The sequence below is a fragment of the Anomalospiza imberbis genome, chromosome 15, assembly GCF_031753505.1.
Source record: "Anomalospiza imberbis isolate Cuckoo-Finch-1a 21T00152 chromosome 15, ASM3175350v1, whole genome shotgun sequence".
Lineage (NCBI taxonomy): Eukaryota > Metazoa > Chordata > Aves > Passeriformes > Viduidae > Anomalospiza > Anomalospiza imberbis.
Window position 1 is genome coordinate 17,336,947 of NC_089695.1, and position 24,504 is coordinate 17,361,450.

The 24,504-nt window shown below is 52.9% G+C and overlaps 3 protein-coding genes across 3 annotated transcripts in view; all 3 read left to right on the forward strand.

Annotated features, from left to right (window-relative positions):
• PPARGC1B (PPARG coactivator 1 beta) overlaps positions 1 to 9,151 on the forward strand; it is a 47,371-nt gene extending 38,220 nt beyond the window's left edge. Inside the window, exons 8-12 of the mRNA XM_068206198.1 lie at positions 180 to 936; positions 1,463 to 1,538; positions 2,297 to 2,418; positions 2,692 to 2,846; positions 4,432 to 9,151. Coding sequence (XP_068062299.1) covers positions 180 to 936; positions 1,463 to 1,538; positions 2,297 to 2,418; positions 2,692 to 2,846; positions 4,432 to 4,535 — 1,214 coding nt within the window. The 3' untranslated portion in view covers positions 4,536 to 9,151. The remainder of the gene's footprint in view (positions 1 to 179; positions 937 to 1,462; positions 1,539 to 2,296; positions 2,419 to 2,691; positions 2,847 to 4,431) is intronic.
• A 2,903-nt stretch (positions 9,152 to 12,054) lies between these two features.
• Positions 12,055 to 15,302, forward strand: LOC137483267 (E3 ubiquitin/ISG15 ligase TRIM25-like). The gene is made up of 5 exons (XM_068206227.1): positions 12,055 to 12,777; positions 13,406 to 13,501; positions 13,876 to 14,109; positions 14,204 to 14,226; positions 15,137 to 15,302. Exons 1-5 carry the CDS (start codon positions 12,163 to 12,165, stop codon positions 15,285 to 15,287), a joined length of 1,119 nt encoding a protein of 372 aa, XP_068062328.1. The 5' UTR covers positions 12,055 to 12,162; the 3' UTR covers positions 15,288 to 15,302.
• Positions 15,303 to 18,259: 2,957 nt separating this feature from the next.
• Positions 18,260 to 21,839, forward strand: LOC137483256 (E3 ubiquitin/ISG15 ligase TRIM25-like). Its single transcript, XM_068206200.1, has 5 exons — positions 18,260 to 18,983; positions 19,612 to 19,707; positions 20,082 to 20,315; positions 20,410 to 20,432; positions 21,343 to 21,839. Exons 1-5 carry the CDS (start codon positions 18,369 to 18,371, stop codon positions 21,590 to 21,592), a joined length of 1,218 nt encoding a protein of 405 aa, XP_068062301.1. The 5' UTR covers positions 18,260 to 18,368; the 3' UTR covers positions 21,593 to 21,839.
• Positions 21,840 to 24,504: the final 2,665 nt, after the last annotated feature.

Below are 24,504 nucleotides of genomic sequence, written 5' to 3' on the forward strand. Positions count from 1 at the left end.
GGGTGCCTGCATGAGCCAGGAGGGAAGGGAGAGTCCTCTGGTCCTTACTGGGATCAAGGCATCCTTCTTGCTCCCAAAAATGCCACTGGCTGAGGCTGTGGGGGCAGCCCAGGACTGGGGTGGGGCAGGGCAGGCCGGAGGGGGCAGAGCTGACTCCTGCCCTTTGTTTGGGGGTCCAGGTCTCACACCGCCCACCACTCCGCCATATAAACCTGCCGAGGAGGACCTGTACAAGCCAGACATCCCCCAGGAGGCAGGGAAGGAGGAGGGGATGGCCCCCAGCCCCGGGGGCACCGGGGACGTGGCAGCCTCGAGGAAAGCCCCCAGGAAGCACCCGGAGAGGACGGAGCTGTTCGCCCACCTGAGCCGGGCGCGCCCGCTCCCCGAGCAGCAGGGCTTGCTCAAGCGGCCCTTCTCCCGCTCCTTCGGGGACCACGACTACTGCCAGGTGCTGAAACCCGAGCCTGCCCTGCAGAGGAAGGTGCTCAAGTCCTGGGAGCCCCCGAGCCAGGTGGAGACGGAGCACAAGAGGAGGGTCCCGGCCGCCCACTACCAGGGGCTGGAGCTCGGCAAGGACACGGGCACCGAGATGCTCTGGAAGGACGGCGTCAAGCAGCTGAGAGACCAGGAGATCAGAGCCAGCTTAACAAAGCACTTTGGCTTTCTGGACAGTGCCCTCGACGACGAGGACATGGTCTTCTGCAAGACCCCTGAGTACGACACCGTCTTCGAGGACAGCTGCAGTGAGAGCGGCTCCCCCGTGGAGGAGGAGGACGAGGAAGAGGAGGAGGAAGAGGAGGAGCATGGTGACACCGAGCTGTGCCTGAGGAGAAGCGCCCTTTCCAGGACCAGTCTGCATTACTGCTCCCGGAGCAGGTCCAGCTCGGGCTCCTCGTGTTGCCGGTCGCGGTCACCTGCCAGCAGACGCACCTTCAGGTAGGGGACACGGGGACATTGGCACTGGTTTTGTCCCCTGAATTTTCAGTGTGGTGCAGGGCACCCCCAGTGCTCTCTGCTCTGCTGGCCCAAGTAATAAAGATGCTAATTAGTGGAAGAAAAACTGTGAAAATAATTGGTGCCGCAAGTAGTAAAGATGCTAATTTAATGAAGGAAAAACTATGAAAATAATTAGTGATGCATCAGCCACTGCTGCAAGCCCCAGCCATGGCCTGAGGAAGGAGTGGAGGACTGAAGCAGCCAGGGGGTTCCATGGGTGGCAGGGCATGGGCAGGCACCCAAGCCAGGCCTGGGAAGGAGCAAGTGCTGGCTGGGGACACCCTGGCATCTACGAGAAAAAACTTTGCAGCGTCCTTTCCAGTGTTCCAGACCCCAGTCTCTCCTTGGCTGCCGGTGCCCCCGAGTGCCCACCCACTCCTGTGGGTGTCTCAGCTTCTCACTGATGTCTGAAGCTTTCCCAGCAGCTTCCCCAGCCCCGGGCTGACCTCCTGTCCCTCCCTTGCAGGTGTGAGAACGGCGAGCAGTGTCAGGGCGGGAGCGGGCAGTGGGGCCAGCTGAAGAAGAGACGGGAAAAGGCCATCGTAAGTGAGCGGGGACCCCACAGGGACAAAGCAAGGCTAGCCCTCGGCTCATCTCCTGCTCCAAGAAGCAGCAGTGGAGCCCATTAGCCCTGGCTTCAGCATCTCTTGGTGCGAGGCCAGTGTTAAACAAGGACAGGGGGTGGTGGGGGGAGGAAAACCCAACGTGCAGCAGAAGCCGCCAGCGATTGGCAACACACGGAGTCCTTGGCACAGGGATGCCCAGAGCATCCTACACTGGTGCCTCAGTGCACTTGGCACTGGCAGTTTGTGGGGTGAACCGGGGAATCCCTGATGTCACAGATACGGCCCTGCTGCATCCTCGTGCAGCAGGAACCCGTGGGCACATGGTGGGAGCTGGGAGTGGGCACATGGGAGAGTAAATTGGTGCTCCCTGCTGTTGTGCACACCCGCACACTCTCACGCTCACACCTGCTGCTTTGGCACTTTTTCCTGCGATGCAATTGGATTTTGCCCCTGGCAGTTCTTGGTAATATATCCCACATTTGCCAGGAGAAGCAGCAAGAATGCAGGAGAGTTTTAAAAGAGAAGAAGGGGGTGGTGGCTGCTCCAGGCTGGTTACGGCTCTCCTTGGGGGGACACTGTGACCTGGCTGGAGCGGAGACAGCCAGATCCTGGAGATGCCAGGCTGTGTCCATGGCTGTGTTTCCCAGTGCTGGCTGCAGGGGCTCCTCCACAAGCCCATCAGCAGCACAGAGGTGCAGGGTCCAAGCCTGAGAGCTTTTGGTTGCTTTTGGCAGGGGGAAGGCCGGGTAGTGTACATCAGAAACCTCTCCAGCAGCATGAGCTCCAGCGAGCTGAAGAAACGCTTTGAGGTGTTTGGTGAAATCGTGGAGTGTCAGGTCCTGACCAGGACCAACAGGTGGGTGGGCAGTGAGCTGTGGCCCAGGGCTCCAGCAGCTTCAGGCAGCTCCTCTCCTCAAACCCCACAGCACTGCCAGGCAGTGCCACATCCATCCCCTGGGTCAGCCGAGCCCTCGGTCTTGGTGCTTTTGTCGAGGAGATTCAGCGTGTCCAGAGCTCCAAGGGGATCTGTGGGATGGGGGAGTGGAAGAATGCTGGGCCAGGGGTGTAGTGCTGCATCACAAGGGCTGTGGGGCTCATCACATCTTGAATTTTCTCTCTGGTTGCTCAGGGGGGAGAAGTACGGCTTCATCACGTACCGGTATTCCGAGCACGCCGCCTTATCGCTGAAGAATGGCCCCTCGCTGAGGAAGAGGAATGAGCCCTCCTTCCAGCTCAGCTCTGGTGGCCTGGGGCGCTTCTTCTGGACCAGATTCGCTGACCTGGGTGAGGAAGCAGCAGGTGCTTTGTCTCTTTCACCAGCACAGAGCTGTTACAGCACCCTGCACCGCTGAGCCCTGGTCACACAGGGATCCCAAATGCCTTCAGAGCCTGCAGGAAAAGCCCACTGCCTTTCCTATGGCTCATGGAACTGCTCATGGCTCACACAGGTGGATTGGGGATCTGGGGAGAAGGGGAAAAACTGGTGTGAGGCCTCAGGGTGTGTTGGCTGCAAAATGTGGCATCACAGCCCGGGGCTGCCGGGTCTCAGCTGAGTGCAGCCCATCCTGTGTCTGCTGAGTTTCTGCACAGTGCTGGAGGCTTTCCAGCAGAAAACTCCCTTCCCAGGCATTAGAGAAGGCAGTCAGCAGCATTCCATTAGCCCAAGAGGTGATGTGGGTGGTTTGCTGCTCTGCAGGACAGATTCACCACGCTGCACATGCACTCTGGAGCCAAAGTGACAGCACTGAAATGTGCTGTGGCCGCATTAATCCTTTCAGTGCTTCAGCAAGGTCTCAGTGTCTGTGTCACCAGGGCTGCAGCCTGAGCTGAGGGCCAGGAGCCAAACCCTGTGCTAGTCCTGCAAGACAAATGTGTCCCAGGCTTTGCCCAGCCCTCCTTGCTTCAGGTGTTTCACCAACACTGCATGTTTATTTCTGTACCCTCTGCAGGGGCTGAAGGGTTCTGGATATTACTTGATGAGTGAAAGACTGAGGTCCAGAAAATAAAGCCCCAAGTCTTGACTTACCTCCAGGTGCCCCATCTGATACAAGTACTCCCTGATTTTTTTATCACCCTGCAGTATCTGCTCTGCTTAGAGCAGCCATCCCTTGACTTTGATTGTGGGCACAAATGTCCATTGCTCATCTAAATAAATCCCAGGGCCTCCCATTTTGGGCACAGAGAAATTAGGAACCAGATAGCACCCCGTGAGGAAGATGGTGACTCTGCAGTGCTGTGGGGAGGGGGGCCGGAGCTGCCCCCCTGCCTAAGAGAGGCTCCCTGAGTGCTCCTCACCTGATTTCTGCAGAGCCACCAGTCACCCCCTTCCTGCACAACCCAGCTCCTTCCTAAAATCCTGCTCATCCTGGTGAGGAGGGGAGCCCCCAGGCAGAGGTGAAATGCAACCACACCATTCAAAAATATACACCCAAAATGTTAAGCTGCTGTGAAATGAGGCAGCCTTAGTTCTGCTACGTGCTGAATTCCCTGGGCTTTCCAGGGGCACTCTGTGTTCAGCTCCTGGCACAGGGCTGGCAGTGGAGCAGGCTGGCTCTGCCACCAGCACAGCTCCCATGGCATGGCCCTGTGTCAGCCCCTCCAAATTCAGCTGCACCCAGCAGATTTTTTCACTCCTGGCAGTGAATGCCAGTGGTGTGTGCCCTGCCCAGCTGGGCCTGGCTGCAGCCCCTCTGCTCCAGCTCTTTTCAGTGTCCCCAGCCCTGTACCATCACCGCTGTGTCCAGCCTGGCTGTGCAGTAGCTGGGCAGTGAGCAGTGCCCTGCTGTGCCTCAGTTTCCCTCCCCAGGAGGCAGACAGGACGCTGATCCCCCTCCCTGACCCATCTGCCTTCTGTCCCTGCCATCCCCAGATTGCAGCACGGACGAGTCCTCCCCAGCTCCGGTGAAAAGCAAGTACGAGACCATGGATTTCGACAGCTTGCTGCAGGAGGCCCAGCTCAGCCTGCATCGGTAACAGCCTTAACCTTGGAGGAATACCTCAATACCTCAGTCAAGGCACTTCCAATATGTTTACGTTTTCAAAGAAATTATTCAGTCTATGGCAAGCGAGAGAGCGAGAGAGAGCGAGAGCACGCCCGCGAGAGAGAGACTGCTGTCCCCTGATCGATGTTTACATTGAACAAAGCTGCTTCTGTCTGTGAGTCCCCATGGTGTTGATGTCTCACTGCCACACGTTAGTCCCCCCTCTGCTTCTGACTGGTTGTTTTAGGGTGAGCCTAGGAGCCCCCCGGCCCCTCTTCCCCTCCCAGCCCTCCCCACGCTCCCGCCGTGGAGTTGCAGCTGTGTTCACCATAACATTTTTTTGTCCGTAGTGTGTGATGATGAAATTGTTCATTGTGAATAGAATCAGGATTATAAACTAATTTTTAATAGAAGAAGAGAAGAAAAAAAAAAAGTATATACTTAAAAAAATGTATTTATGGCTCAGATGTACTGTAATTCAGATTTATTGTACCGCTTCCTTGATTTTTAACTATGCACTGTAATGAGGCACTTGCCACTGAGCAAATGGGGGGTCAGAGCAGTCACAGAGCTGACATTCCCCTGCCTCCCCTGCTGGCAAACCGGGGTGCTCGGTGCTTGCCCTGGGGTCCCACTCTGCAGTCAAAGCCATTCTTCGTGCTGGCGTGGCCCGAGCCCCCCAGCATCACCCCCATGCTGAGCTGGGTCCTGGTGGGTGATGGATGCAGCTTTGCAGGCTGCAGAGGGTGGGAGAGGGATGCACTGCCTGCAGCCAGCGCTGCTCCGGCCTCCACTGCCTCTGGAGCCAGGAGAGGGGGGCTGGGGGGCTGCAGCCAGCTGGGCACAGGGGTCCTGCTGGCACAGCCTGGGGGATGGATGTCTCCGGTCCGTGTGGAGGAGCTGCCTCCTCTCCAGCTCCTTGGATGGCTGGGAGACTGGCCAGGCCCTGTGGCTTGATCCACATTGGCTTCCACAAACCTGCAAAGCAAGCGGGGCGAGAATACCTGTCCGTGCTTCCCACTGGGCAGCCAGCCCCAAATCCAGCCCAAAGCCCAGCCCCAAATCCAGCCCAAAGCCCAGCCCCAAATCCAGAGGGGCAGGGCGGGCACAGCACCCACCCTGAACACCCACCCAGCACCCTGCCCCCTAGCTGATAAGCCATACACGTCCCAGCACCCACCTGCACCCCGGATCCGTCCCGCGCCCGCCAGCGCCCCGGGACACAGCTCTGCCTCTGGCCAAGGGCCCTCAGCACTGGATTTAAGTGTAAAATGTACTTGTGGACTTGCCCTCCATGTGTGGGTGTGGTGGGATGGGGACACAGCCCCCCACCAGCCGGAGCAAAGCCCACCACCAGCCGGCCAGAGGCACTGTTTTCCCTAGGGAGCGGGAACCTTGCTGCTCCTCAAGCCATTGCCACCTCCTCCTTTTATTTTTGAGCCCCAGAGACCACTAGGGATTCAGCCATCCTCTGTAGATAGAATATTATAGCCTTAACTCTGCCAATAGATAGATTAGAGTCTCCTGGGGTCTCCCCTCCCCGTGACCTGGGGGTTTTATCCCCGGTTCCCTGGGTACGTTCCGTCCTGCAGGGAGAGTGACCAAAGCCTCGGAAATGGCACAAGATGTGACGCCAGGAGCCGGAGCCCTGCCAGGGTGGCCCCTGGAGTGCAGCTGGGCTCTGGCAGGAGCAGGAATGCCAGCAGCGCCGACACCAGCACAGTTCCCTGGCTGCTCCCCTCGGGAGAGCCGTGGTTCTGACAACAGCCAGCCCGGCAGCGCCAGGGCCCGGAGGCCACCGCGGGGTCCCCAAGCCGCCGGTGACGATCACTGCCAGGGAACAGTCCTTGTGCCATTCCAGCCTCAGCAGTGAAATCTGGCATCTCTCCCGCCCCAAAATCCCCCGGTTCTCATCCCACCTCAGCGAGCAGCTCTGGCCGAGACTGAGCATCTGCTATTGGCAATTGCCTCATTGTAGCTTTGCCTTTTTCTGTCCTAGTATTTCCTCACGATGATGATGTTTACATGTGATTGCTATAGAGCTTATGTAGAATGTATATAGCGACACATTTAGGGTGGGTAGTACTGTCCTGTGCTGTGCTGATGTTTTTCAGAAAATGATCAATCCAAAAAAAAAAAACAAAAAAAAACCCAAGGGAAAAAAAAAAAGAAAAAGAAAGAAAAGAAAAAAAAAGAAAAGCAAATAAGTGGAATTCTTCCATCTCCCACTCAGCTGAGGGCACCCATGGCTGGGCCCCGCTGGGGATGCATCAAGGGTGGTGGAGGGGAAGGGTTAGTGCAGAGCTGGGGGGGCTCCAGCCCACTCCAGGGGATCACTCAGTCACTTCCCAAGCACTGGGTTTGGTGTACCCAGATGCAGAATTTCCCAGGGTTTTCCTGTGGCTGGGTGCCCTGGGTCGGCCCCAGCCCAGCTGCTGGGTCCCGGTGCTGGGGAAGGGGAGGGCTGGTCCTGCACAGAGCTCATCAGTACTGCAGCCCTTGGGTAGGAAGAGATGCAATAAATGGTCTTCGTGGTGCCTGAAACCTATAAGTGGGGTTGGGTTTTCTTTTTTTTTTATTTTTTTGTTTGGGTTTTTACTTTTTTTTCCGTTCACTCAGGATGGTTTGTTTTCCCTCCTCCCCAGAAAAATCTTTCTTTTCCAGACTTATTCACTATGCTTAGAGCCCCTTGGGCTGTCTGTTGCCTGCCCTGGGGCTTCCCCCACCTTTTAGGACTGGGTGAAAAGTAAATTTCCACTTGATTTTTTTTTTTTTTTTTAATTTTGTGGGTTTTTTTTTTTTTACTCTAAAGGTGTCTTTAGCTCACAGTGCTCGAGTCTGCAGGAAGGTGGGTCGTGCACAGGGGCAGGTGAGAGCTCCCTCCTGAGCTGCCTAAGGTTTGGATGCTGACAGGGAAGTGGGGCAGGAGCAAAGCAATGCCCAGGCACTGCTGCCAGGGGAGCCAGAGGTGCCCAGAGCTTTGCAGGAGCTGCCAGGGACTGGGGATCCCCCCTTTCCCAAGGATTGCCTTTCCATCCCACCCAGCCCCTGGGACCCCTCACACCCCAGCCCCCTGCCAGGGCCGGGGCTGTGGGATGGGCAGGAGAAACTGGGAGCAAAAGGGTTTATTCTGGTAGGCAGTAAGTCAGGAGGAGATTTATTTTTTTAAAACTGTGTAAGTATAGAACGTCCCCCAGCCGTCTCCTGCAGGTGCTGTGGGGAAATACTGAATGTGTGAAGAGTTTCTGATAAAATGCCCCTTTGCTTGTTTTGCACAGGTTTGCCCCAGAAAAACTCGTTGTTCGGGGGGGGCAGCAGGTTTCTGGCTGGAATCCAGCGTGTCCCTGAGGCTCCGCAGGGAGGAGCAAACGTTTCTGAGTGTGTGGGCTGAATGCAGAGGACAATCCCAGGTTTTAGGTTGGATGCTGCCCCAAAGCAAAGGTTTCTCTCATTTCCTCAGCACAGCTGCCTGGGCTGCACATCTTTCAGGAAGCAGCAGCTCAGTCCCCATGTTGCACTCCTGAGTCTGATCTCAGCTCTGCGCCGTGCAAATGAGTTTTGCAATTGCAGATCAACACGGTTTTCCCCTTTTTCGGGGGATTTTTTTTTTTTTTTTTTCTTTCTGGAGGTCTGCTGAGTCCTAAGATACACCGGTGTTGGAGCTGAACCCGATGCCCGTTCTGTTCTAAGTCCATCCCTGACAATCTCAAGCAATACAGAGCCAAATGCAGCTTTGGGGTTTCATTTTGGGGTTTCATTCCTCTTCCCTCGCCCTCCCCGGGGCCAGGGGCAGCAGCAGGAGCTGGGGAGGGAGTGTGTGAGTGCATGTGAGAAAAAGAGAGAACGGTTCAATTGATGCATTTCTTCAGAAAGGTGTAAGAATTTCACCTAAAAAGGGGCACATCTGCTTTGTTATTTATATAAAAAAAGCTAAATTCTGTGTTTTTCTTCTTTTTTTTAATGTAAAAGGACACTGCTCATAATTATTAGGGGCCAGTTCTGCCTGTGTTGCTCATGCTGAGTAAGTACTACTTAACTCTGCAATTTTCTACTTGCAGAGTAAGTAAAATCAGCAGAATTGATCCCTCTATGATTAAGAATCAAGTTTTTAGTATTTTTTTTTAATTGGTAGTGGTTTTTTTATATTTCACTTAATTTCTCCCCCAGTTCCGTTCTGTTGTGTCCTTATTTATGTAATATACTTTAACCTTAAAAGATGGCATGGATTCTTATGCCTTTCCTTTATTATTATTGTTATTATTTTTAAAAAAGAAAAGAGATTTATTTCTAGTGTGATTTAACTGTCTACCTTCTAAAATGAGAGAACGTTTTCTTGTATTTTTACATTGTCAGATTCTATAGTTTCATAGATAATTTAACCAAATCGCTCAATGTATTCTCTATATCTATCCAGTGGGTATAAAAGTTCTATTTTAAATTGTGTAAATACTTCAGAACTGGCTTCTTTTTCCAGACTCCCCTGCCGTGGAGTTTCTTGTTTACATCAAAAAGACTGTAGAATCTCTACGCTCATGTACTGTAAATAGTGAAGTGATCTGCCTATAAATAAACGATAACATATATACTATAAAGTGGAAAGAACAAAAATGGAACCGGTTTGTGCTGCTATACTTTAGTTTCTAGTCCAAGTCTGCTCGGCGCGAGGTGTTTTGCTCTGCCTGGCTGGCAGTGGGGCTGTGCCAGGGCCAAGAGGGTGGCAGAGGCTCCCAGCTGCCAGGGATGCAGCTCCTGCCTGGGAATATCGCTGTGTGTGTGTTGCTAGTTTAAGTGTGGCTTCTCCCAGTTTAGGTCATACAGGAAAAACCTGGGCTCTGCACTCTGACATTGAGAGGTGCCACTGCCACAGGACCCCTCCTGCAGCAGCTCTCCCAGAGGGAGTGAGTGAAAAATGAAGCCGGGCCTGCTCCTCAGAATTTCTGGAGTGGAGTAAGAGAGCAGGAAAAAAATGTGGAAAAGACTCCAAGTGGTGATGCAGCAGCCGTGCAGCTGAGGATGGCAGCTGGAGAGCTCCTGGGGCCAGGAGAGCAGGCCCTGGGAGCCAAAGTGCTCTCCCAGGAGCACGGCGTGTCCTGGTGTCCGGGTGTCCTGGTGTCCGGGTGTCCTGGTGTCCTGGTGTCCGGGTGTCCTGGTGTCCGGGTGTCCTGGTGTCCTGGTGTCCGGGTGTCCTGGTGTCCGGGTGTCCTGGTGTCCTGGTGTCCGGGTGTCCTGGTGTCCGGGTGTCCTGGTGTCCTGGTCCTTGTGGCAGTCCAGGCTGTGGAAGGGGTGTTTGGAAGGCCGGGGCAGGCCCAGCACGGGCACAGGGGAGCTCTGTGCCAGCCATGCCCTGTGAGGGCTCACCAGGCCGGAGAGGTGGCACTGGTTTTATCCAGACCATGGATCAGGGAAGCTGCCGGGCTGGGGGATCCCAGCTGCCCGAAAGGAGCAGCTCTGCGAGGTGCTGAGCTGTGCCAGCTGCTGGTTTTTGCTGATTGGCACCGATTCAGGCAGCAGCTCTACACCTGCCTGTCTCCAGCACATCTGTGGGAGCCCAGTGTGGGTCCCCCAGCCTGGGCACCGAGCTGGAACCTGCCTCCCACCCCAAAGCCAGCCCCGCATCCCTGCCACTGCTGCAGCCAGAGTGCAGAGCTGGTGGTCAGCCCGTTCCCTGCTGCTTTCCAAAACCAGCAGGCTTCAAGGCCACCAAAGAGGAATGTTTCTGAGATACATCAGGCACTGTGATGCCAATAGTGCCCAGACAGATGAAAACATCTTGGATGTTGAATTTGGAGGGGGGAAATGTGGGAATGCAGCAGGGACAGACAGTGATGGGGTGCCCAGGGTGGGCACGTGGGGAGCAGAGACACAGGAGTGGGTTCCCGGGGGGAGAGGGGCACACAGGGGAAGGGCCTGCAGGGAGGGACAGACCCAGAGCTGATGTTTGTCCTCCCAGCCCGACCTGTGCCTCCAACACTGCATTCCCAGGCAGCCTCCTGGAAAAGAAGGCACTGCTCTGTTTATTGTATACAATTGTTTCTTGAGGATAATTCCTGCAAGCAGACCTAGAGTCTGTCTGAAGGGAGCTCTTGGTGAATGTGGACATCAGTTCAACAGTTCCCTTGGTCCCAGCAATTACTTCCAACCATTTGGGAAAAATCCCAGCTGACCTGTTTTTATTTTGGCAGAACTTTGTGATAAAACAACTCCTTTTCACACAGACAGGCGCTGTTTCGGAGTAGCTCATGTGGCTGCTGGAGGGGAGGGGGGCAGTGTTATTTATCTCCCTGCACAGTGTGCCTCGTGGGAGGGGAAAATCAGTCACTCAGGAGCTTTTGTGAACAGGGACAGCTTTGGTCGCTGCCCTGGGCTGGCTGGCACCTGGCAGTGTGGGCAGCCCACTCCAGACTGCTGCTCCTGACCTGTGTGGAATGCCCACTGTGTGGACTTCATTTCACTGCCTGCTGAGCTGTCCTGGACTGCTTTTTGGAGTCTCAGCTCCCACCTGTGCCCTGAGCAGTGGCACCTGACACCAAATCCTGCCCTGGGCTCTGCTGGCACAGGAGCAGCCTGACAGGGACCTCAGCTTTGTGCCACACAAGGTCTGCCCAGGGGCTCTGGAGGCTGCACTTCAGGTAACCCACACAATTGCCCACTCAGCATCTATCAGTCCCAGGCTGTTGTCCAGCTCCATCCAGGTGTCTTTGCAGAGGGGAACAGCTTTGGTTGCTTTGCCCTCTGGCTGCTGGTCCAGCTGTCCCAGCCTCTCTGCCCACAAGGATTCTTCCCAGCTTTCCTTCCTGCCTCATTTCCTGACCCATCACAGCAAGGCTGGACCTTCTGCCATGTTGCCCTTGAAGTGTCCAAGCTCTCAGCCTCGAGCTACTGCAAGGAGTTTGTCCTGTTGCTACTGAAAATGAGGAATTAAACTCTCTAACACTGTAACTTCAATATTAGAAAATGGCAATGTTTTATTTCGGCCCCAGGCATGTGGGGCATCACTCCCTATTGCACACACCACACCTTGCTAACAGACCAGCTTAAATCTATGTAGCTTTTACATATCCAGTACATTTCCCCAAACTCATACCTATATGCTAAACACGCCCTGAATTTTCCTCATGTTTAAATCATATCTCAGAGTTTATTCTCATTGAGGAAGGGTTCTTATGAGGTTCACGGGTGGTCATCGGGAGAACATCCGATTCCTGCAATTACTCTTTTTTGGTCACAGTCCTCCAAAAAGGTTTCTTCTCTTTGAATGCATCCCATTGCTGTGGTCGGAGCAGGTTATCAGCACTGCCCTGGCTCACAGACTTTACGGCTGAGATAACCGCTTGCACACAGGACAAAGCCCGGTGCGGTAAACCGAAAGGAATTCCCAAGACTTCGTTAAACACGGCTTGTTACAACTTTTTTTGTCAACACCGGGACAGCCATAGCCCCTCCCACGTGGCTCTGAGAGGCAGGAAGCTGGAGAGAGGAGCGGGAAGATCCTCCCTTGCACGGGGGAGGAGGCAGCAGCCTTTAGCGCACGGGGGGAGAGTTCGCTCCTCGTCACTGCTCGCGTTTTGTTTCGTTTCCCAGCAGAGCCCTCCCTCTCAGCCCTGCCCAGAGCTGGAGCCATGGCCCAGGCAAAGGCTGTGGCCGGGCTGAAGGAAGAGCTGACCTGTCCCATCTGCCTGGACATCTACAGGGACCCCATGACCGTGGGCTGCAGCCACAGCTTCTGCAGGGACTGCATCCAGAAGGCGCTCCGGGCCCAGCAGAGCCCTGCCCGGTGCCCGCTCTGCCACTCGCCCGTCGTGGAGCTGCGGCCCAACTTCCACCTCCGCAACATTGTGCAGAAGTTCATGGAAGCTCCTGCAGACCAAGAGGAGGAAAAGCGGGAAGAGCAAGGCAGGGAGAAGGGGGAAAGCTCGGGCCAGCCACGGGAGGTGGTCCTGTGTGATTCCTGCCTCCAGGAGCCGCAGCCCGCGGTGAAGACGTGCCTGAGCTGCGAAGCCTCGCTGTGCCAAGCGCACCTGAGCAGGCACAACAGTAAGAACGGCCAGAAGAACCATGTGCTGGTGGAGCCCTGTGATGGCCAGCTTTTGGCTGAGAGGAGATGCCCCCAGCACGGCAAACTGCTGGAGTGCTTCTGTGAGAATGACTGGCAGTGCATCTGCGTCCTGTGCTCCGTCATCTCCCACAAGAACCACAAGATCATCAGCTTGGAGGAGGCTTTCAACGAAGCCCAGGTAAGAGGCGGCTGGGGCAGTGGGACTGGCGTGCATTGCACCAGGAAAAGCCCAGAGAGCTGCCCATGGCACAGGGGCAGCTCCTGAGTTGGAGAGTTGCAGCTCCTGAGTTGCATTCCCAGGACGGGGCAATATTGCAATCCCGGGCTTTCATTCTTAGTTTTGTCCCAGGTTCTCTCTGGGTTTGGCCCTTGGGATATAAAACAAGATGTTATAAACGCTTTTTTCCCCTCCAGAGAGAAAGAGTTTGGCCAAACTGGTGGGACAGAGTGCTGCTGTGAGGTTTTAGTCCTTGGTGCAGCTCCAAGGCAAAGATGAGCCTGAGCTGCACTTATGCCAAGATAATGAACGACAGAGTAACAGAAAGAAAGGTGCCAACAGGGAAATAGCTTTATATGTGGCTAGTGCACATGAACAGTTTTCAGCTTCAAACTGTCCTTTTGTCCTTGTAATTGTGGCATTTGTTCAGGGATAAAACCTTCCAGTGAACCTTGATCTACTGATTTGTCCTGAGAGCATGCAATGAGCAGACCTTTAGCAAGTCTAGCTGAACGCCTGTGGGTAAAACTGCTGATCTCCTGCATTATGCCAGTCCTATCCTGACATCTCCTTCTGGTGATCTTTGCAGAAATCTTTTCCTGCAATACTGAAAACACGGAAAAACCATGAAGCTGCAGTGGATAAAGCCGTAACAAAACTGCTGAAACAAATGAACGGACTAAAGGTTTGTTTCACACTCCCATATCACCTTGGGGTGGTTGCTTGCTGGTAAATGACGAGATAAAGTTTTCTTTTGCCCTTCCCCAGATGATGGATTCTGAAGCTTTTTTAGTTCCTAGGTTGTTTCTCATGTCTTTTTTGAGGTTTTTTTCTTTGAGGAAGGATGATGCATAACTTCCTTACCAGTCTGGGAGGTCCATTCTTAGTAAAGCTTGAAAGTCTGTGCCACCTGATGAGTGGCTGGTGTGTGGCTTTTTTATTTTTCCAACCTTCAGCGTTTAGTTACTTCTCTCATCCCAGAAAAAAGACAGATTTTTATTTAAGAGAGAGCTAATATGGAAAATGTCCCTTATAAAATTGAAATTGTTTTCTTAATAGACTGATGAGAGCCAGCGGAGGGAACGGCTGGAGAGCCTGTTCAAGGAGATGCATACGGAGCTAGAGAAGAAAAAAGGGGAAGTCCTGAAAGTTCTCAGTGACTACGAGGAGGAACAACTTTCCAAGATTCAGGTAGAGGTGAATAATCACAAGGGGATGAAGGATTTGGCCAGCCAGGATGTTCAGGAGCTGGAGGCTCTGAGAAATCAGAAGGACACACTCCTTTTCACCAAGGTACCTATCGGCATCCCCCTTCCCAGAGACACACAGCTCCCGGGCTGGCCTGTGCCTGCCCTGTGCTAATTCTGCTTTCAAAATGTCTTTACAGGCTTTTGCAGCGATTAAAGGCAGGTAAGCTCTTCCTGAGGTTTAACATCTTCACTGACGATGTGGACGAGGGGACGGAGCGCACTGTCAGTGCGTTCCCTGGCAGCACTAAGGCAGGCAGGAGTGTGGCTGTGCTGGAGGGCAGGAAGCTCTGCAGAGGGCTCAGGACAGGCTGGATCCACGGGCCAAGGGCAGCAGTGGGAGGTTCAGTGAGGCAAAGTGCCAGGTCCTGCACTGTGCTCACAACAATCTCATGCAGTTCCAGCCTGGGGAGCAGTGACTGGAAAGCTGCCGGGCAGGAAAGCAACTGGGAATGCTGTTCAGTGTTGGCTGAACATGAGCTCAGGTGTGGCCAGGTGGGCAAGAGGCCACTGGTACCTGGCCTGTCTCAGCAATAGTGTGACCAGTGACGGTCCCCTGTGCTGGCATTGCTGAGGTCACACCATGAGTGCTGTGCCCAGTTCTGGGCTCCTCAGGGGAAGAGAGATGTGGAGGGGCTGGAGCGTTCCCAGGGAAGGCAATGGAGCTGAGGAAGGGTCTGGAGCAGCTGAGAGAGCTGGAAAGGGGCTCAGCCTGGAGAAAAGGAGGCTCAGGGGGCCCTTGTGGCTCTGCACAGCTCCTGACAGGAGGGGACAGCCGGGGGGTCGGGCTCTGCAACCAGGGAACAGGGACAGGAGGAGAGAAGGAACAGCCTCAGGCTGGGCCAGGGGCAGCTCAGGGTGGACATCAGCAGGAATTTCCCCATGGAAAGGGTGCTCAGGCACTGGAACTGCCCAGGAAGTTTTGGATCCCCATCCCTGGAGTGTCCAAGGAAGGGCTGGAGGTGACACTTGGTGCTCTGGGCTGGGGACAAGGTGGGTGTTGGGCACAGCTTGGACTTGATGGCCTTGGAGGTCTTCTCCCACATCTGTGATTCTGTGGTTGTGTGTTTTAGGAAATGCAAGCCACTTCCTAAACGGGAAGTTGTGCCAAAGCCACCCATTCCTGTGGATAAATCATCAACAGATGCTGTTCTGAGACTTTTCCAGCAATTCCTGTCAAACATGGAGGTCTCCTTTAAGCAGCCACCACCTTTGGCATTCTGAGCTGCACCTAGTGGTGAGTGCTCATTTCACCATGAAAGTGAGATGGGGAAGTCAATAAAACATGTACAAACTGCTCTAATGAGGCACCAAGTACTCTGAGTACCTCTAGAAGTGCTCATTCCTTACACTGTATGCTTATTTGCACATGTGTGTGCAGCAATGGGAGCTGGTCCTGGCATTCAGGGCTTTGGGGCATGCCTTGAATAGACCTTGTTAAACCAGGCTATGGATGAAGAGGCTGGGAAGTGCCAGGAGTTTTCTGGGAGGATCAAGGGAAGATAATGGCAATACCTCTGTGGCATCCCTTTGATTCAAGGGGAAAGTTGAGAACTCATCCCAGCAGCAGCAGGGTGGAGTTTGCTTAGGACATAAATAATCTGCTCTTTCTCTGTAAATACTTATAGTCCTGTAGTGGTTTAACGTAGTTTGGCTTTTAGTTGGGGAGGGAGTCCACAAGTTGAGGAAGTGATATCTTGTGGGGACCTTAGCAGTTTCCTTCGGACCTAACAAAACCAATCAGCCGGCTAGTTTTGAATATTGACACCCAGTTAAACCACTTTAGAGAGCTGAGTATGCCTCTCTGAAATCACATTTAAAGACTAAGCAGCCCCAAAGAAACTCTCTTGCTTCTGGCCTTTCAACAGGTATCTCGCAGGTGGCAGGACTGGGCAGCCAAGATCAGGATGACTGGTTAGGGCTCCTTGGTCAAGTTCAGGATGACTGGTCAGTGCCACGTGGCCAAGGTCGGGATGTCTGGTCAGTGCCGCGCTACCATGATCCGTATGACTGGTAGTGCTGCGTGGCCGTCTCAACGCGCACCACGAAGGACGTTCGTGTAGGCGGTTTCAGCCAGCCGTTCTGCGGACAGAAGGACAAAAGTGGCGGCCGCAGCTTTTCTTTTTTCAGCACCCCTCATGAAGAAAAGGCACAGACTGGAGCCAGCAGCCAGCATGGCTTGCGTGGTGCCGGCAGCAAGAGACACAGCAATTCCCCCAGACGACATCAACCTTTCAGCGCTGCAGAACGCTATAAAAAATGTTTCAGTTGATAAAGCTTGAGAGCAAACGAACCTACGAACACCAATTCCCTCCCGAATCAGAAAAAGAAAAGGGTGGAGACACGTAGGGACAAAAACATGGAGACACCAAGGTCAGTGAAGAAGGAGTCGAATCCCAGATGGGAGGAGGTTGAGGAGATGCCTTAATCTTAGGCTGAAATTCTCTTGTAAGGCTATGGTGAAGGTATAATTGATGCATCAGACTTTTTTTCCCCTGTAACTCATGCAATGCATTGGGGAGGTGTGGTGTTCTAACCACGGCCGTGAGCAGAGGCACCCTGTTGAAGCAAGCAGATGTTGGAGTAGCTGTGATCCAATGAGAAGCTTGAGCAAGGAGAGATGAGAAACCTTGCCCCAGGGATAGGAGAAGAAAACCTCTGTTTCCAGAGATAAGAGAACTTCTGTTTCTATACTAGAACAGCTCATCCTTAAAATTTCACCCCAATAAGCTGAAATGGCCCATGCTGGTAGTTGTGGAAAGACTACATAACCGATGGGGGGGACTTCACGATTGCAGCTCTCCAGGTGGCTGCTATTGGTGAAAATTAAACCACGAGAGAACTGTTTCTTGGGGAAAAGTCTCCATGGCATGGCAAGAGAGACTGTACCTAAGTGAACTGAGAACAGACTATTTTAAAGGTGGTAAACTGACTGAAAGCTCCAGGTTGTGTCTCTTTACGTTGTCAGTGGGAAAGGAAAGAACAGTTGGAGGAGGAGAAGTGTCCTGAAGGTTTATCTGATTCCTTTTTTTTCTTTTCGTTCTGTTAATAAAGTTTTCTTTATACCCTTCAAAGTTTTGAGCCTGCTTTGCTCTCCTCATAATTGTTACCTGGAAGCAGAAAATGAGTAAATAATTCCAGTGGATGCACTGGCATTTGGCCAGCGCTAAACCCACTGCAACTCCTTTGCAATGCTTTGTAAGGCCAGCCTACAGTCCCTCAGCTGTGCACAGTGGACACTTCTCTGACTGAATTGGTGAAATTCGGGTTCCCTGGGTATGCTGTCTGTATGGTGCTTCAGCCCTTGCTGGCAGTGAGCCTCGGGTCAGGACAGAGGCAGACTCCAAATCTCCACGATTATCTGTTAATCATAATGTGTTTTTTACCTTTAGGTTTTGCTCTGCCTGGCTGGCAGTGGGGCTGTGCCAGGGCCAAGAGGGTGGCAGAGGCTCCCAGCTGCCAGGGATGCAGCTCCTGCCGGGGAATATCGCTGTGTGTGTGTTGCTAGTTTAAGTGTGGCTTCTCCCAGTTTAGGTCATACAGGAAAAACCTGGGCTCTGCACTCTGACATTGAGAGGTGCCACTGCCACAGGACCCCTCCTGCAGCAGCTCTCCCAGAGGGAGTGAGTGAAAAATGAAGCCGGGCCTGCTCCTCAGAATTTCTGGAGTAAGGGAGCATCACTCCCTATTGCACACACCACACCTTGCTAACAGACCAGCTTAAATCTATGTAGCTTTTACATATCCAGTACATTTCCCCAAACTCATACCTATATGCTAAACACGCCCTGAATTTTCTGTAAGTTTAAATCATATCTCAGAGTTTATTCTCATTGAGGAAGGGTTCTTATGAGGTTCAGGGGTGGTCATCGGGAGAACATCCGATTCCTGCAATTATTCTTTTTTGGTCACAGTCCTCCAAAAAGGTTTCTTCTCTTTGAATGCATCCCATTGCTGTGGTCGGAGCAGGTTATCAGCACTGCCCTGGCTCACAGACTTTACGGCTGAGATAACCGCTTGCACACAGGACAAAGCCCGGTGCGGTAAACCGAAAGGAATTCCCAAGACTTCGTTAAACACGGCTTGTTACAACTTTTTTTGTCAACACCGGGACAGCCATAGCCCCTCCCACGTGGCTCTGAGAGGCAGGAAGCTGGAGAGAGGAGCGGGAAGATCCTCCCTTGCACGGGGGAGGAGGCAGCAGCCTTTAGGCCACGGGGGGAGAGTTCGCTCCTCGTCACTGCTCGCGTTTTGTTTCGTTTCCCAGCAGAGCCCTCCCTCTCAGCCCTGCCCAGAGCTGGAGCCATGGCCCAGGCAAAGGCTGTGGCCGGGCTGAAGGAAGAGCTGACCTGTCCCATCTGCCTGGACATCTACAGGGACCCCATGACCGTGGGCTGCAGCCACAGCTTCTGCAGGGACTGCATCCAGAAGGCGCTCCGGGCCCAGCAGAGCCCTGCCCGGTGCCCGCTCTGCCACTCGCCCGTCGTGGAGCTGCGGCCCAACTTCCACCTCCGCAACATTGTGCAGAAGTTCATGGAAGCTCCTGCAGACCAAGAGGAGGAAAAGCGGGAAGAGCAAGGCAGGGAGAAGGGGGAAAGCTCGGGCCAGCCACGGGAGGTGGTCCTGTGTGATTCCTGCCTCCAGGAGCCGCAGCCCGCGGTGAAGACGTGCCTGAGCTGCGAAGCCTCGCTGTGCCAAGCGCACCTGAGCAGGCACAACAGTAAGAACGGCCAGAAGAACCATGTGCTGGTGGAGCCCTGTGATGGCCAGCTTTTGGCTGAGAGGAGATGCCCCCAGCACGGCAAACTGCTGGAGTGCTTCTGTGAGAATGACTGGCAGTGCATCTGCGTCCTGTGCTCCGTCATCTCCCACAAGAACCACAAGATCATCAGCTTGGAGGAGGCTTTCAACGAAGCCCAGGTAAGAGGCGGCTGGGGCAGTGGGACTGGCGTGCATTGCACCAGGAAAAGCCCAGAGAGCTGCCCATGGCACAGGGGCAGCTCCTGAGTTGGAGAGTTGCAGCTCCTGAGTTGCATTCCCAGGACGGGGCAATATTGCAATCCCGGGCTTTCATTCTTAGTTTTGTCCCAGGTTCTCTCTGGGTTTGGCCCTTGGGATATAAAACAAGATGTTATAAACGCTTTTTTCCCCTCCAGAGAGAAAGAGTTTGGCCAAACTGGTGGGACAGAGTGCTGCTGTGAGGTTTTAGTCCTTGGTGCAGCTCCAAGGCAAAGATGAGCCTGAGCTGCACTTATGCCAAGATAATGAACGACAGAGTAACAGAAAGAAAGGTGCCAACAGGGAAATAGCTTTATATGTGGCTAGTGCACATGAACAGTTTTCAGCTTCAAACTGTCCTTTTGTCCTTGTAATTGTGGCATTTGTTCAGGGATAAAACCTTCCAGTGAACCTTGATCTACTGATTTGTCCTGAGAGCATGCAATGAGCAGACCTTTAGCAAGTCTAGCTGAACGCCTGTGGGTAAAACTGCTGATCTCCTGCATTATGCCAGTCCTATCCTGACATCTCCTTCTGGTGATCTTTGCAGAAATCTTTTCCTGCAATACTGAAAACACGGAAAAACCATGAAGCTGCAGTGGATAAAGCCGTAACAAAACTGCTGAAACAAATGAACGGACTAAAGGTTTGTTTCACACTCCCATATCACCTTGGGGTGGTTGCTTGCTGGTAAATGACGAGATAAAGTTTTCTTTTGCCCTTCCCCAGATGATGGATTCTGAAGCTTTTTTAGTTCCTAGGTTGTTTCTCATGTCTTTTTTGAGGTTTTTTTCTTTGAGGAAGGATGATGCATAACTTCCTTACCAGTCTGGGAGGTCCATTCTTAGTAAAGCTTGAAAGTCTGTGCCACCTGATGAGTGGCTGGTGTGTGGCTTTTTTATTTTTCCAACCTTCAGCGTTTAGTTACTTCTCTCATCCCAGAAAAAAGACAGATTTTTATTTAAGAGAGAGCTAATATGGAAAATGTCCCTTATAAAATTGAAATTGTTTTCTTAATAGACTGATGAGAGCCAGCGGAGGGAACGGCTGGAGAGCCTGTTCAAGGAGATGCATACGGAGCTAGAGAAGAAAAAAGGGGAAGTCCTGAAAGTTCTCAGTGACTACGAGGAGGAACAACTTTCCAAGATTCAGGTAGAGGTGAATAATCACAAGGGGATGAAGGATTTGGCCAGCCAGGATGTTCAGGAGCTGGAGGCTCTGAGAAATCAGAAGGACACACTCCTTTTCACCAAGGTACCTATCGGCATCCCCCTTCCCAGAGACACACAGCTCCCGGGCTGGCCTGTGCCTGCCCTGTGCTAATTCTGCTTTCAAAATGTCTTTACAGGCTTTTGCAGCGATTAAAGGCAGGTAAGCTCTTCCTGAGGTTTAACATCTTCACTGACGATGTGGACGAGGGGACGGAGCGCACTGTCAGTGCGTTCCCTGGCAGCACTAAGGCAGGCAGGAGTGTGGCTGTGCTGGAGGGCAGGAAGCTCTGCAGAAGGCTCAGGACAGGCTGGATCCACGGGCCAAGGGCAGCAGTGGGAGGTTCAGTGAGGCAAAGTGCCAGGTCCTGCACTGTGCTCACAACAATCTCATGCAGTTCCAGCCTGGGGAGCAGTGACTGGAAAGCTGCCTGGCAGGAAAGCAACTGGGAATGCTGTTCAGTGTTGGCTGAACATGAGCTCAGGTGTGCCCAGGTGGGCAAGAGGCCACTGGTACCTGGCCTGTCTCAGCAATAGTGTGACCAGTGACAGTCCCCTGTGCTGGCACTGCTGAGCTCACACCATGAGTGCTGTGCCCAGTTCTGGGCTCCTCAGGGGAAGAGAGATGTGGAGGGGCTGGAGTGTTCCCAGGGAAGGCAATGGAGCTGAGGAAGGGTCTGGAGCAGCTGAGGGAGCTGGAAAGGGGCTCAGCCTGGAGAAAAGGAGGCTCAGGGGGCCCTTGTGGCTCTGCACAGCTCCTGACAGGAGGGGACAGCCGGGGGGTCGGGCTCTGCAACCAGGGAACAGGGACAGGAGGAGAGAAGGAACAGCCTCAGGCTGGGCCAGGGGCAGCTCAGGGTGGACATCAGCAGGAATTTCCCCATGGAAAGGGTGCTCAGGCACTGGAACTGCCCAGGAAGGTTTGGCTCCCCATCCCTGGAGTGTCCAAGGAAGGGCTGGAGGTGACACTTGGTGCTCTGGGCTGGGGACAAGGTGGGTGTTGGGCACAGCTTGGACTTGATGGCCTTGGAGGTCTTCTCCCACATCTGTGATTCTGTGGTTGTGTGTTTTAGGAAATGCAAGCCACTTCCTAAACGGGAAGTTGTGCCAAAGCCACCCATTCCTGTGGATAAATCATCAACAGATGCTGTTCTGAGACTTTTCCAGCAATTCCTGTCAAACATGGAGGTCTCCTTTAAGCAGCCACCACCTTTGGCATTCAGAGCTGCACCTAGTGGTGAGTGCTCATTTCACCATGAAAGCGAGATGGGGAAGTCAATAAAACATGTACAAACTGCTCTAATGAGGCACCAAGTACTCTGAGTACCTCTAGAAGTGCTCATTCCTTACACTGTATGCTTATTTGCACATGTGTGTGCAGCAATGGGAGCTGGTCCTGGCATTCAGGGCTTTGGGGCATGCCTTGAATAGACCTTGTTAAACCAGGCTATGGATGAAGAGGCTGGGAAGTGCCAGGAGTTTTCTGGGAGGATCAAGGGAAGATAATGGCAATACCTCTGTGGCATCCCTTTGATTCAAGGGGAAAGTTGAGAACTCATCCCAGCAGCAGCAGGGTGGAGTTTGCTTAGGACATAAATAATCTGCTCTTTCTCTGTAAATACTTACAGTCCTGTAGTGGTTTAACGTAGTTTGGCTTTTAGTTGGGGAGGGAGTCCACAAGTTGAGGAAGTGATATCTTGTGGGGACCTTAGCAGTTTCCTTCGGACCTAACAAAACCAATCAGCCGGCTAGTTTTGAATATTGACACCCAGTTAAACCACTTTAGAGAGCTGAGTATGCCTCTCTGAAATCACATTTAAAGACTAAGCAGCCCCAAAGAAACTCTCTTGCTTCTGGCCTTTCAACAGGTATCTCGCAGGTGGCAGGACTGGGCAGCCAAGATCAGGATGACTGGTTAGGGCTCCTTGGTCAAGATCAGGATGACTGGTCAGTGCCGCGTGGCCAAGGTCGGGATGGCCGGTCAGTGCCACGTGGCCAAGGTCGGGATGCCTGGTCAGTGCCGCGCTACCATGATCCGTATGACTGGTAGTGCCGCGTGGCCGTCTCAACGCGCACCACGAAGGACGTTCGTGTAGGCGGTTTCAGCCAGCCGTTCTGCGGACAGAAGGACAAAAGTGGCGGCCGCAGCTTTTCTTTTTTCAGCACCCCTCATGAAGAAAAGGCACAGACTGGAGCCAGCAGCCAGCATGGCTTGCGTGGTGCCGGCAGCAAGAGACACAGCAATTCCCCCAGATGACATCAACCTTTCAGCGCTGCAGAACGCTATAAAAAATGTTTCAGTTGATAAAGCTTGAGAGCAAACGAACCTACGAACACCAATTCCCTCCCGAATCAGAAAAAGAAAAGGGTGGAGACACGTAGGGACAAAAACATGGAGACACCAAGGTCAGTGAAGAAGGAGTCGAATCCCAGATGGGAGGAGGTTGAGGAGATGCCTTAATCTTAGGCTGAAATTCTCTTGTAAGGCTATGGTGAAGGTATAATTGATGCATCAGACTTTTTTCCCCCTGTAACTCATGCAATGCATTGGGGAGGTGTGGTGTTCTAACCACGGCCGTGAGCAGAGGCACCCTGTTGAAGCAAGCAGATGTTGGAGTAGCTGTGATCCAATGAGAAGCTTGAGCAAGGAGAGATGAGAAACCTTGCCCCAGGGATAGGAGAAGAAAACCTCTGTTTCCAGAGATAAGAGAACTTCTGTTTCTATACTAGAACAGCTCATCCTTAAAATTTCACCCCAATAAGCTGAAATGGCCCATGCTGGTAGTTGTGGAAAGACTACATAACCGATGGGGGGGACTTCACGATTGCAGCTCTCCAGGTGGCTGCTATTGGTGAAAATTAAACCACGAGAGAACTGTTTCTTGGGGAAAAGTCTCCATGGCATGGCAAGAGAGACTGTACCTAAGTGAACTGAGAACAGACTATTTTAAAGGTGGTAAACTGACTGAAAGCTCCAGGTTGTGTCTCTTTACGTTGTCAGTGGGAAAGGAAAGAACAGTTGGAGGAGGAGAAGTATCCTGAAGGTTTATCTGATTCCTTTTTTTTCTTTTCGTTCTGTTAATAAAGTTTTCTTTATACCCTTCAAAGTTTTGAGCCTGCTTTGCTCTCCTCATAATTGTTACCTGGAAGCAGAAAATGAGTAAATAATTCCAGTGGATGCACTGGCATTTGGCCAGCGCTAAACCCACTGCAACTCCTTTGCAATGCTTTGTAAGGCCAGCCTACAGTCCCTCAGCTGTGCACAGTGGACACTTCTCTGACTGAATTGGTGAAATTCGGGTTCCCTGGGTATGCTGTCTGTATGGTGCTTCAGCCCTTGCTGGCAGTGAGCCTCGGGTCAGGACAGAGGCAGACTCCAAATCTCCACGATTATCTGTTAATCATAATGTGTTTTTTACCTTTAGGTTTTGCTCTGCCTGGCTGGCAGTGGGGCTGTGCCAGGGCCAAGAGGGTGGCAGAGGCTCCCAGCTGCCAGGGATGCAGCTCCTGCCGGGGAATATCGCTGTGTGTGTGTTGCTAGTTTAAGTGTGGCTTCTCCCAGTTTAGGTCATACAGGAAAAACCTGGGCTCTGCACTCTGACATTGAGAGGTGCCACTGCCACAGGACCCCTCCTGCAGCAGCTCTTCCAGAGGGAGTGAGTGAAAAATGAAGCCGGGCCTGCTCCTCTGAATTTCTGGAGCGGAGCATCACTCCCTATTGCACACACCACACCTTGCTAACAGACCAGCTTAAATCTATGTAGCTTTTACATATCCAGTACATTTCCCCAAACTCATACCTATATGCTAAACACGCCCTGAATTTTCCTCATGTTTAAATCATATCTCAGAGTTTATTCTCATTGAGGAAGGGTTCTTATGAGGTTCACGGGTGGTCATCGGGAGAACATCCGATTCCTGCAATTATTCTTTTTTGGTCACAGTCCTCCAAAAAGGTTTCTTCTCTTTGAATGCATCCCATTGCTGTGGTCGGAGCAGGTTATCAGCATTGCCCTGGCTCACAGACTTTACGGCTGAGATAACCCAATGCACACAGGACAAAGCCCGGTGCGGTAAACCGAAAGGAATTCCCAAGACTTCATTAAACACGGCTTGTTACAACTTTTTTTGTCAACACCGGGACAGCCATAGCCCCTCCCACGTGGCTCTGAGAGGCAGGAAGCTGGAGAGAGGAGCGGGAAGATCCTCCCTTGCACGGGGGAGGAGGCAGCAGC